The 13957-nt window shown below is 41.4% G+C and overlaps 1 protein-coding gene across 1 annotated transcript in view; it reads right to left on the bottom strand.

Annotated features, from left to right (window-relative positions):
* DGKG (diacylglycerol kinase gamma) overlaps window positions 1-13957 on the bottom strand; it is a 250772-nt gene that overhangs the window by 118694 nt on the left and 118121 nt on the right. Inside the window, 4 exon segments of the mRNA XM_044675638.1 lie at window positions 4280-4431; window positions 9041-9130; window positions 11134-11219; window positions 13427-13501. Coding sequence (XP_044531573.1) covers window positions 4280-4431; window positions 9041-9130; window positions 11134-11219; window positions 13427-13501 — 403 coding nt within the window.

Here is a 13957-nt window from a genome sequence, read left to right as displayed (position 1 = left end):
ATGTTCTTTCCCTCCTCTCCTCCCACCTCCCTCCCGTGGCCAATGAGCAATTCCACTGGGTTTTACACATATCATTGATCAAAACCTATTTCCATATTATTAATATTTGCATTAGGGTGATCGTTTAGAGTCTACATCCCCAATCATATCCCCATCCAACCATGTGATCAATCATATATTTTTCTTCTGTGTTTATGCTCTCACAGTTCTTCCTCTGGATGGGGATATTGTTCTTTGTCGTAAGTCCCTCAGAATTGTTCTGGATCATTGCATTTCTGCTAGTAGAGAAGTCTATTACATTGCATTGTACCACAGTGTATCTGTCTCTGTGTACAATGTTCTCCTGGTTCTGCTCCTTTCACTCTGCATCACTTCATGGAGGTCTTTTCAGTTCACATGGAATCCCTCCAGTTCATCATTCCTTTCAGCACAATAGTATTCCATCACCAACAGATACCACAATTTGTTCAGTCATTCCCCAATCGAAGGGCATCCCCTCATTTTTCAATTTTTTTGCCACCGCAAAGAGTGCAGCTATATTTTTGACTGATGTTTTTAAAAAGAGGAACAGTGCAGTGATAATTTGCAGAGCTCTCAGGAGGATCAGATGAGATACTGTGTGTTCAAAGTGCTTCCCAAACCCTAAAGCACTTTGCAAACATAGTTAATATGATGAAGAAAGTACCCCAGACAACCTATTTACTCTAGTTGGAAATGAAGTAAGGGGGGATGCTAGATTGAACCCTTATTTTATACACAAGAAACTTAGGGTCAGGGTGGCCAGATGACTTGGCTTATCCAAAAACACAGAAGAAATTAGGAGTCAGGATTTGAACCTAGGACCTCTGACTTCAAATTCAGCATTCTTTTGCTGAGTTGGCCAGTAAGTGGACATGAGGAATGAAGGAGATGAATGAGTTATGGATGATTTTGTGGTACAATGACTGAGAGGACTGTGGTAACATTGATGGAAACAAGAAAGAGAAAACTTTTTGGGGGTCAAAAGAAGAGATCCATTTAGTTTGGGACTTGAGTTCTGTGGCATTTATGAGAAAGGACCCACCACGATGAATATCTGAGATGATGTAGAGATGATCTGTAAACTGTGAATGATATGAGATGTGAGATTCTGGGATAGAGATGAAACCTCCAGACGGAATACCATTATCAAAAGAAAAAATACAGGGGAGAATTCTGAGGATGGAATTTTGATAATGTCCTCTAGGAGACAAGGGGAGGAAAAGGAAATGACACTTACTAGCTGCATGAAGCTGGACAAGCCATGTAACTCTGTTAGCCCCAGTTCCTCATTTTTGGAATGAGTTGTAGAAGGAAAAGGCAATCCACTCTAGGATCTTTCCCAAGAAATACCCACAAAGAATGGATCATCAGAACCTAACCACAGGGCTGATGAAGAGCACTGGTGAGGCAGCATGCCTAGGAAGATCACTAGAGTTAAAAAGTTAGACCTTTGCTCAGATCCTGCCTCTGACACTTATTACCTGGGCAACTGGAGAGAAGTCAGCCTTGGGTGGGTCATCTGGGAGGTAGCTTTGTAAACTGAGCAGCCCAATAGTAATATGAGTTCTGGTGGTCAATGGGGAGTCATGGAATGAAGTCCTGGGGCATGTTTGAAGAATATGGAATATTTCGGTGGTGGCAAATCAAATAGCACTGTATCCCTGCTTGCAGTATATTGTCCTAGAAAATCACATTAACATTATCTGTCATATTGTAGTTATATATTTTTTTTAACCCTTACCTTCCATCATGGAGTCAATACTGTGTATTGGCTCCAAGGAGAAGAGTGGTGAGGGTAGGCAATGGGGGTCAAGTGACTTGCCCAGGGTCACACAGCTGGGAAGTGTCTGAGGCCAGATTTGAACCTAGGACCTCCCGTCTCTAGGCCTGGCTCTCAATCCACTGAGCTACCCAGCTGCCCCCTTGTAGTTATATTTTGTTAAAAATTATTCAGTTAGGTTTTAATCTGGTTCAGGCCCTGGGGTTTGCACGCAGAGCTTTGAGTTTAATTTATTTGGCTAAGCGTTAGTTAGAGGCAGCAGAGTGTTAAGGAAAGCAGGTTGACATTGAAGTTAAAAAGACTGAGTTCAAGTCCTGCCTCTGATACTTCCTAGATGTAGGTCACTTAACTCTTGGTGCCCCAACCAATCTTCTAGACTCTAAATTACATGGGATTTGCCAAACTTGCACTGGCATCAGATGAAATCAGGTTTGTACAGGTTTGTATAGGTAATATATGTGATATACATATGGGTATCTTATGTGTACACACATCCCTCTGAACATTATATATACCTACAAAAATGAGTCTGCCTCTAACTTTTCTGTGGGAGGATAAGAGAAGTGGGATTGTCCCAAGGTTCCAAGAAACCTGCTTTGTGATAACAATGAAAAAAGAATAACACTGTCTCATCTTTGTTGTTCCTTTTCTCTCTTTGTCTGCTTTATGTCATGAGACAAGCAAGGCAGAGAGGTTGAGAGATGAACCATGGGGCCCCTTTTGGGTTGTGAAAGGCAGAGACAGTGACATGATCAGTGGTGTCCAGTTGATCAGATGAAGACCAGCAATCACTATGACTCTGGAAGCCTCATGAGCCGGGGGGGGGGTGGTGGGGGGAGGTAAGGGAAGAGGAAAAATGTTACTTTCCTACTTTATCTGAACCTTTAAAAATGAGAAAGGATAGTAGGAACCTGCCATTCTTCTTTATTAGACAAGGGTGTGCACTCTAGGAAAATATCACTGAGCTGGTAATATAAAACAGTGAATTTCCTACTTTAATATTTGATCAATATTTCATCCCTAGGACTAGAGCAAAGGATAATGAGAATTTTAAAAAGAAAAGCTACTTCTGAAGTGGAATTGGGAGCAGTGCCACCATTAGAGTGACCCATTCATTCGCAGACTGGAGTGACCTCTCGTGGCCAGCAGTGAAACTGAAGTATGTTAAAAAGATCCTCAGGGTGGCATATGTCTGAAAGTGGCTTTGCTTTAGGTAGTGTGCCCCTTGGTGGTGAACTTCTATATTGAGCTCTGAGCTAAGTCAAACCCCTTGACCAGATGACAAGATTTTTATCAATCATAGCACATAAGAATACCAAAATTGATTCATCTATATGTCTGTTATGCTTATGTCATGATTTTTGCTATTCTGATACCGTTACAATTTCTTTCCCCTGGGTTTGTACCCTAAAGAGATAAAAAGGAAAAATATGTATACAAAAATATTTATAGCCACGTTCTTTGTGGTGGAAAAAATTGGAAAACGAGGGGGCTGCCCTTCAATTGGGGAATGGCTGAACAAATTGTGATTATCTGCTGGTGATGGAATACTATTGTGCTCAAAGGAATAATTAACTGGAGGAATTCCATGTGAACTGGAACGACCTCTAGGAATTGAGGCAGAGTGACAGGGACAGAACCAGGAGAACATTGTACACAGAGACAGATACATTGTAGCATGACCGAATGTAACCGACTTTACTACTAGCAGCAATGCAATGACCCAGGACAATCCAGAGGAACTTATGAGAAAGATGCTAACCACATCCAGAGAAAGAACTGTGGGAGCAGAAACGCAGAAGAAAAACAACCGCTTGATCACATGGGTTGATGGGGATACGATTGGGGACGTAGACTCTAAATGATCGCCCTAATGCAAATATTAATAATATGGAAATAGGTCTTGATCAATGATACATGTAAAACCTAGTGGAATTGCTCATTGGCTACAGGAGGGGGTAGGGAGGAAGGGAAGGAAAGAACATGAATCATGTAACCATGGAAAATATTGTTAATTAAATAAAAAGATAAAAAACAATCTCTTTCCTATTTTCCCCCTCTTTTTTCCTCCCTTCCTTCCTTCCTCCCTCCCTTCTTCCCTTCCTCTTTTCCTTTCTTCTTGAAAAAAATCAAATTTCATCAACTCATCATTCATTTCTATGTTACTACAGATCTTCAGAATTGTCTTTAATTGTATTATTATCCTTTAATAAGTTTTCCTTTTGAAAAACTCCAACGTTTTGGCTGATTTTTTTTACTCACCTGGGCTCATGATCAGTTTTACTGGGACTGTGCACCTATAGAACCCAAGTATAGTTTGCTAATGGACAGATCAGTTCCAGAGTCAGGGGAAGAAGGGCCAGAGCAAGACAGTGGGAAACCAAAAGGGGAAGAATTGGGACCAGGCATAGGTGCTGTCCTTTCCTCACCTCAGCTATTCTCTCATTAGAAGGAAAGAAAGATTCCTGGTCAACTCACCACACCAATAGAGAAATAGTTATTGAACGTGCAGTATGAAGCAACAGCCTCTCCACCTTTGGGGGTGATGTCCAGTTGCCATCGATCCAGCATCACCTCGTAACTCTGCTCAATTTCTTTTAGGACTTTTAGCAAATTGCCACCTTCATAACCTAGGGAGCATCACATTATATTCACCATTACATCAGAAACAGTCAATATGTCAGCAAAGACAACAGGTCAGCCATCAGCACAGACAGAGCACTCTTAATACATTGTTGGTGGTTCGGCAGATGGCTCTAAATGGGATGGATTTTGAAGAACAATATGGCCATGATAAGGATCATGAGACTGATTACGAATTTTGATCCAGTCAGACCATTTCTAGGTCTCTCTCTCTCTAAAACATCATAAGAAAGGAGAAAGAGAATTTAACTATAAAAACATAATTATCCATAGCTGTTCTATTCATATTGGCAAAGAATGGAAAACAATCTATATGCCCCTAGTTTTAAAATTGTTAGATAAATTAGTTATATTGATTTAATGAAATATTATGAGGCTAGAAAATGATAAATATAGAACATCCAAGGAAATGAGGAAAGGCCTTGGTGAGATTGGACAGAGATAACTCAGAAGTCTGTGTACAGCTATGTAAGAAAGAAAAGAAAGGAAAAATAAAAGGAGCACTTATGAGTCCAGTGGCGTTGGAACCTGAGTCAATCTCAGATGGAGATGTAGAAAAAAAATTCTTTCTTTGTTCTTTGCTGGCCAATAGTTCTGCCTTGTTAAAGATGAAGGGTTTGAGGTAAGATTTTGGCCTCTGTTTTGTTTATTTGACTTTTTGTGTTTGATGAGAGAATTGTTCAATTCGTATTAGAGATAATGTGATTTCATTGACAGAGAAAGCTACTGGGGGGAGGAAACTCCTTCTACCAATGGAAGCTGACCCTTTCTCTGCAATGTAGGATCTTAGAGAATTCCTTGGGGCACTGAGAGGTGCATAACTTACTGTGAGTTAGTTATACAACCTCTCAGGTAAGTCTTCTTGGTGACCACACCAACTCTGTCCTGCTGCCTCTCAGTTTATAACAGCTAATAACAATTATTATTATAATCATAGTGGATATAGAGCAGGGCTCTGAATTAGATAGACCTGTGTTTGAGTCTTGCCTCTACTGCTTCATGCCTGTGTGATCCTGGGTGAGTCATTTAACCTTTCAGCAAACTCTTTAAGACTACAGAGTAGGTGTCCATTCACATTGGTAAGGAAAGAAGAAAGAAAAGAAGGAAGGGCCTCACTAGGAGCTCTCTATATTCATGAAATCCTATGCCCATTAAGAAATAACAACGACATTGTCCCCACTTTCTCTTTCACTCCTAAATCCTTCTTGATCTGCTTTTTATTATTTTTGGTTTTTTATTTTTTTAAAACCCTTAACTTCTGTGTATTGGCTCCTAGGTGGAAGAGTGGTAAGGGTGGGCAATGGGGGTCAAGTGACTTGCCCAGGGTCACACAGCTGGGAAGTGTCTGAGGCCGAATTTGAACCTAGGACCTCCTGTCTCTAGGCCTGGCTCTCAATCTACTGAGCTACCCAGCTGCCCCCTCGTGATCTGCTTTTTAAAAGTTAACAGTGAACTATTAATTGCCAAATCTGTTTGTCCTCATCAATTTCCTTGATTAACCATCCTTTCCTGTAAATTCTCTCTTCTTTTGGATTTAAAAAAAAAGAAATAATAATGAAAAACAGACCTGGGTCTACATGCCCAAGGTTTAAAGAATGTCCTGGGATCACAGGCTAGGAGGATGGTGGAGTTTAGGAGGTGGGCATAATGCCTGACACATAGCAGGTACTTGATGAATGCTCCATCACTATCAATCAATCCATCCATCAATAACCATTTATTATGTACCTAATACATGTCAGGCACTGTGATAAGCTCTGGAATTACCAAAACACTGAGTCTAGGCTCAAGGTGCTTACATTCTAATGGGGATGGGGAGTCAAGATGTAAAAAAGATAGAATTTAAAGAGTAGATGGGAGATAATATGAAAGAAGTAGGGAGAGGTGGGAGGAGGGTTGGAGAACCTGGAAAGGGTCTCCTGAAGAAGGTGGGATTTGAAGTGAGTCTTAAAGAAGGCCAGGGACTGGAGGTGAGAAGAGAGAACATTCTGGGTATGGGGGAATAGCCGGCACAAAGGCAAGGCATCAGAGGATTCTTTGGTAGCATGTGAGACCATTGTCATCTAGAATGGAAGGGAGGTCCTTGAGAGCCAAAAAAAGGATTTCCTCTTTGCTTTTAGAGGTAAGAGGAAGCCACTGTGCTTGTCTGAGTTGTTAGGTGACATCGTTAGACCTACACTTCAGCAAAATCACTTTAGTGTCTGTATGAAGGATGGACTGAAGATGTGGAAAGGTGAGCCAGGAAGAATAATCAGGGGGCTTTTCAATGGTACAGGTAGGAAGTGATGAGGGCTTGCAACAGGTGGCTATGGGAGGGGAAAAACCATGTACATGAGAAGTGTGGTGAAGATAGAAATGATATGATTAGGCAACATCATGGCTATATGGGGTGAGCAAGAGAGGATTAGAGGATGCCACCAAGTATTATTAAAACTTTGCTCCAGGGCACTACCTTTAGTGGGACAGCTAAGTGGCTCAAAGGTTAAAGCACTAGTCTTCAGGTTAGGAAGACCTGAGCTCAACTCTAGCTGTGTGAACCCTAATCCTAATCTTAAATTTGCATTTATTAGCTGTACGACCCAGGGCAAACCATTTAACCCTGTTGCCTCAATTTACTCATCTGCAAATGAACTGGAGGAGGAAATGGCAAATGACTCCAGTATCTTTGCCAAGAAAACCCCCCAAAGGAGTCATGAAGAGTTAGACATGATTGAAAATGGCCAAATACTAGATGTTGAATTTCAAATCTTTGCCCATTTTCCGCTAACATAGAAACAGGAGAGCATAGCATCTAGTTAGCAATAAGATTTGGTAAAAAGATGAAGCAATCAGTCTGGGAACTGAGGTCAACTCTAATTTGCCCCCTGGAGGCTCAATAGCCAGCAGTGATTTAGTACCAGTCCTGGTTTCTGTCCTTGGTCCTGCCACATAACTTCAATTGAGTCCATACCTCTATGTGTCCCCTGACCTTGGAGATGGTTGGGCCATTTGTTGCCCACTTGATCATTTCAGGTTAGTGTGCTACCCATGTAGCTGACTCCATTACTAGATTGAAAATTCCCTGAGGTTAAGGGTTATATGTTCTCTAGATTCCTTTTCTCTCCCCATTCCAAGGTTCAGCACGTAGGAGGCACTAATTGAATTCAGACTGAATAGAATGGTAAAAGTCACCTGCCATTTGGATACCTCAGAAAGACAATGGCATGGACTTTGAATTTACTGCCTGGAGGAAGGAGTTAGGGAGGGCTGACCCACTCTCCCCACTCCCCACAGGATAGGATATCTCCGAGGTTGGAGTCCTATCTTACTAAGAACACTCCATATTACTTTTAGTGATGCATTATGGTATAATGGGGAAGGCACTGGAGGTGGAGTCAGGAAGATAAGGATTTAAATCCCACCTCAGCTACTTAACTAAAACTTTATGATCAGGGGATGGTGATGGGGTGGCATTTTCTTCTGAGGAGTCATCCTCTCCTTTTCCCTCTTCTGACCCTGCCCCATCCCCTTTCCAATATCCAAGTTGTTGCCAAGTCTTGTCATTTTTACCTCCTCAAAATCTTCATATCCTTTGTATCCAGCTCCTTTTCTGTTTCACCATTCTGGTGCAGTTCCTCACCACTTCTTACCTCAACTTTTTACATTAGCCTCTGAACCGGTCTCTCTATAGCCAGTCTCTTGTCTCTCCAATCCATCTTCCACATAACTACCCCACTGGTCTTTCTAAAGTGCAGGTCACTCTCTTGCTCAAAAACTTTCAGTAGCTCTCCATTTCCTTCAGAGTACAATAGGAATTCCTGTCTTTGACATTTAAAGCCCATTACAGTCTAGCTCCAATTTGTCTCTCCAGGCTGATTAGGAATTATTTCCCTCAAATCTTCTACATTCCAGCCAATTTTTTTCTTAGGAGACATTTTGTCTCCTGTGTGCCTTTTTTATCTAGGCTGCCAGCCTTCCTGGAGTTCTCTGGTTCTGTCTCTCTCCCTTTGTCCTCCTCCCTCTCTCCCCTCACTGAGCTAAATACGGAGGCACCTTGTTTCCTCTCCTTGGAATCTCTGATTCTTCAAGGCTAAATTTAAGTGATCCATCCTTGGTTCCTCCAGTTGTTGGAGCCCCAACTTTAAATCATTGTGTATTTATTTTTGTATTTAGTCTATTTACTATGAATGCCATATCTCTCCAATAGAGTGTAAGCTCTTCAAGGGGCAGGGATTATCTTTTTTTTTTTTAAACCCCACTTGTACAGTGACTGGAACATAGTAGGAGGTTTAATAAATTTTTGCTGGTAATATTTATCAATTATTATTACTAATCATTAATAATAAAACCATCAAACACTAATCATGAATGCATAAGATAGTAACTTGTCTCATGAGTATCTTTATCTAAATAACATTGAACATATAGATTTGAAAAACAAGATAATGATGATGATGCTAATAATGATAGTAATAACAACAAAAATAATAGTGAGTAGAGTGCCCCCTTTAAGCCCTAAAATTCTGTAGTTTAAATATGTGCTATGGGCAATTCAATGCAATATCCTCCTAGTCCCTTCTCCCTAGGGGTAGATCTCTAATGGGAATAAAATCTCACCACTTCCCCAGCGGAGACACCTGGAAAGGTCATTCCCTGTTCCCAGAGGCAGGATTGCCACTTTCGGTTCTTCCATAAAATCAATCTTATCTGTAATCCAATGGAAGAAAAGGCATCAATATGAGAGAGCATCAGATTTGGTCAATGGACCCCACCCAATGGGTACTGGCTCTTAGTTCAGGGTATTTAGTGATAGTTGACTAAGGTAGGGGTAAAAAGTAGAAACAGTGAGTGAGTTTTAGGTCTCCAGAGCTACTCCAATAGAAGGTCCAAAGTGAAAATACCCTCATTTTCTCCTTAGCTAGCCTGTAGATTCCTGGTAAAATTTTCTCATAAGAAGGCTGTTCGAATAAAAGTAGGTAGAATTCTATCTGATGGTTCCCAGCATTTATTTAGTATGGTCAATGAAGTAAGTACCAACTATCAAAAAAGCAACACTGTCTCTACTATTTGGCTCCCAGAAGGAAGGACACACTAGAGAGGCTTCTCAGTCAAAACATCAACTCCCCACCAAAATCCTTATCATGGGATGTCTGTCTGTGGCATCACACAACTTCAGAGTGAGAAGGAACCTTGAAAGCTGGTGTGTCTAACCCTTTCCTTATCTTCTTCATCAGACCTGATAAATGGTCATTTATTTTCCATTTTAAAAGATCCAATAAAGGAGAGCCTATTTCCTCCCAAAGCCACCCACCCTACCTTCTCTTTTCTTTTTTTTTTTTAGATCCTTACCTTCTATCTTAGGCTCAACACTGTGTATTGGTTCTAAGGCAGAAGCACAGTAAGGTCTAGGCAATGGGGGTTAAGTGACTTGCCCAGGGTTACACAGCTAGGAAGTATCTGAGGTCAGATTTGAACCCAGGACTTCCCATCTCTGGGCCTGGCTCTCAATCCACTGAGCCACCCAGCGGCCCTCCCACTCCCTACTTTTGCTAATCTCTAATTCTTAGGAAAATTATCCTTGTATGGGGCTGAAATGTGGTAGCATGGAAGAATTGGTATAGAGCTGGCACAGGAGTCAGGAATACATACAGGATTTCAAACTCAGGGCAAGGCTCAAATAGCAGTTGTTGATGATATTGGTAGAAGAATTTCTTTATTGGAACTTTCATTCACTTTTGGGACCTCACCAACCTTTATGGGCCTCAGTTTCCTTTTCTATAAAATGAAGGCTCCCTAAGGTCTTTTCTAATGCTAGATCAGGGGTTTTAAAGCTGGGACCCCTTGACAGATATTGGGAGGGGATAGTCCATGAACTTGGATGGAAAAACAATTATTTATTTATTTCAATATGATTGGTTCCCTTTGTAATCCTCTATATTGTATTTTTGTTTAGTCTTTTCAGTCTTGTCTGATTCTTTGTGATACCATTTGGGATTTTCTTGGGAGAGATATTGGAGTGGTTTGCCATTTCCTTCTCCAGCTCATTTTACAGATGAGGGAACTGAGGTCAACAGGGTTAGATTACTTGCCCAAGGTCAAATACCCAGGGCCACAGCTAGTAAGTTTCTGAGGATGGATTTGAATTCAGAAGATTAGTTTTCCTGACTCCAGTTCTGGTACTCTATCTACCTTACACCTAGCTTCTTCATTTTACTGGATATATAGTCCACATGTTTTATAATTTTAAAACATAACTCTGAGAAGGGGTCTATAAGGAGTCTATAGTCTACACTAGATTGCCACCCAAGGGATTCAGAACACATGGAAAGGTTAAGACCCCATGCTTCAGAACTATGGTCCGATGATTTCTTTCTGGACGTAGCTAGTCTGCTGAATCCATCCTATCCCCTCCTGTCGCATTCTCCTGCATTCCAGGGCCCTTCTGTGTGGCTTGGAAGTTAGCCTTTCCTTTCTAGTTTTAGTCAGTTTCTCTCTCTTCTAAAATATATATTTAAAAAAAATTACATGTTCCAATCTGCTTCTCTAACCAGGCAGGCAACCATTCTTTTCCTATTTATAAATGTGAGCTATGAGTATGTTAGTAATAGAAGGAATATTTGATCATGCTGGATTTTTTCCTATCTTTTCTTCAAATACTGACTCTGTCTTCTACCTACCACCTCTCCTTTTCTCCCCATTCTGTTACTTACCCATGGAATCCAATATCCAGCTGACAGTCCCATCCCCTCCACAAATGAGCACGCGGAAGTTTGGCACTCCACGGAAAAAATTCAATCTGGGGAGAAGAGGGAAAGTCAAAACATGCTAGTTTTCTAAGCAATAGTCAATGTGATGTCAGGTGATTCAGGTGAAAGCTTCCTCTCCCTATCATCCCCCCTGAATATTCCTCAGAATTAATGGAGGAACTTGGAAGGAACCTTGCCCTTTAGACCAGTAGGGTAGCCCCTACTGGGGTACTGGCCAGTTCCCCACATTGCTTAAATAAGTGCTTTTGTGTATTATAAAATTCTGAGGGATCCCCTTAAATGTAAGAAGCAGCTCATGTAGTGACTACAGCTGCATCTGGGTCTCATCCTTTCTCCTTGCTCCAACATCCAATGCCCAGGATGCCCTCCCTCTCCAATTCTCCTTTAGGGAACTAACTGGCTGGTCCTAATGCTGCTCAGGAAGTTCTTTCACCTTCTTCATTATCCTCTTTCTGTATTCAGTGCACTGCCTGAGAAATATCAGGTGCTCAATAAATATATGGGAAGTAGGTGGTGTTGCAGTGGATAGAGTGTGAGCCTAGTCAGGAGGACCTGAGTTCAAATTTTGACCGACACTCAAGCAAGTTACTTAACCCTGCTTGCCTCAGTTTCCTCCTCTTTAAATGATCTAGAGAAGGAAATGGGAAACCATGCCTGTACCTTTGCCAAGACCCCAAAAGGGTCACAAAGAGTTGGACACAAATGAAAACTACTAAATAGCAAAATAAATGTTTCTTGGTTGATTGACCGGGATTAGGAGTTGGGCTTACCTTCCATATGGTACTGAGGTAGAGTGATGCAGTGAGAGGAATATCTTCCTAGCATTTGGGGTGAGTTGCTTAACCTTCTTGGCCCCAGCTTCCTAGTCAGCAAACATGTAAGAAGGACCTACTGTGTGCCAGGCATTGTGCTGGGGATACAATGACACAATAAAAACAGATCTTCCTTTATAGAAGTAACCAATAGGGATGAAGTGACTTGTCCAGGCTCACACAGCTAGAAGGTGTCTGTGACCAGATTTGAATCCTGGACTTCTTGTCTCCATGCCTGGCTCTCTATTCACTGAACCATCCAGCTGCCCCCTTTTGCAGTAGTTTCTGATGGGTCTCCCCTGCCTCAAGACTCTTGATTACAATTCATCTTTTGTTTAGTCACCAAAGCCAATTTTCTTAGAAGTGCAAGTCTTGTACAGTGCCTGGTACATGGTAGGGTCTTAAATGCATGATTGGTTAATCATCTTCAGATATATATCTATCCATATACCTGTCTACCTATGTACATACATATATGTTTCTATATATACCCACATGCATTCCCACACATATAGATATCTTTAAAGAGGCATATATGTACACACATGCAATCTAGCCAATATTGCAGTGTTTTCTATGTATTATCTCCATTGGCTCTTAAACTCTCCTTGTGAGATAGGTGCTATTATTACCCCCATTTTTGTTATTTTTCAATCCCATCCAGCTCTTTGTGACTCTGTATGCCAGTACTGGCCATGGTGTTTTCTTGACAAAGATACCTGGTTTGCCATTTCCTTCTCCAGGGGATTAAGGCACACAGAGGTTTGTGTGACTTGCTCAGGGGTAAGTGTCTGAGGCCAGATTTGAATTCAGGTTTTCCTGAGTCTATGCCCGGCACCCCATCTACTGAGCCACCTTGCTGCCTCTGACGCAAACAGAATTTAAGTGACCTGCCCAAGATCACATGGGATTCCTCTTGGACTGAGCACTGGCTCTCTGATTGATTTTTCCCCTTGGACTCTTGTCTAAGCCATAGCATTCCTACGCTCTCCTCTTGCTTGCCTCTATGGAGAATGAAAATAGAGAGAGGGGCATAAGCTATAACATATCTTTTGACAAACTATCTGCTCATAGGGAGAACAACAAATGAAACCCAGAGATCGTGGTTCTTATTTGAGTTATTGTAGTAAAGTGTAGAACCTTGGTTTAAAATCCTATTTGTAAAGTGCGTGACCTTGGGTGAGTGCCTCAGTTTCCTCATCTTTAAAATAAGGGAGTTTGACTCTATGGGCTCTCAAGCCCCTAAAAGTGCTCCTTTGCCTTTCCAGAAGCCAGGAAGCTATTTCCAAAATGGATTCAATCAAGAACACATGCTCCTGAGTTTCTCTAGAAAGAGATAGAGGCAGAAAAGTTCATGAAGGGGTGAATAGGATGGAAAGAAGAGAAAACTTGATAAGTATCAGAAGAGGATGGTGTCTTCATACCCTGACAGAGGACCCTCGCGTTCTAGGCTGAAAACTTGTTTGGGGTTGAGCAGATACTGGAATTTTCGAATTATTCTATAAAGTTGGAGAAAAGCAGAAACAGAAAGCAAATGTCATTGGAAGCAGTTATAGCAGACAAATGACCTCATAGGTTCACTTCCAACCACCATAATGACTTTTCAAAAAGGAAAGTCTGAAGCCCACTGCAGGTTCTAGAATTCTCAACTAGAAGAATGCTGCTTCACCATTTCAAGAGAGGATTGCAATGACTGACAACCTTATGACTGGCGGTTCCTTTGTCATCAAAAAACAAAAGGGGACCTGATAAAAGAGTCTGGAGCTCTCCTTCTGTTAGAACCTCTTCCTTCTTGGAGATTCTGTTTACATATTGGGTGGCATGACTGTCCTTCATGGACTTTATAAAATGAGAGCAGCCTCTGGATAATGAAACTATTCAGGAATGAAGAGGAATGATCAGAGTGAGGGCGGTTGGTGAGATGGTGAGTACTAAATGTCATGCTGTTCCTAAGG

This window comes from Gracilinanus agilis, chromosome 4 (assembly GCF_016433145.1).
Source record: "Gracilinanus agilis isolate LMUSP501 chromosome 4, AgileGrace, whole genome shotgun sequence".
In the NCBI taxonomy this organism is placed as follows: Eukaryota; Metazoa; Chordata; class Mammalia; order Didelphimorphia; family Didelphidae; genus Gracilinanus; species Gracilinanus agilis.
This window is presented reverse-complemented; position numbering and strand designations above follow the sequence as displayed.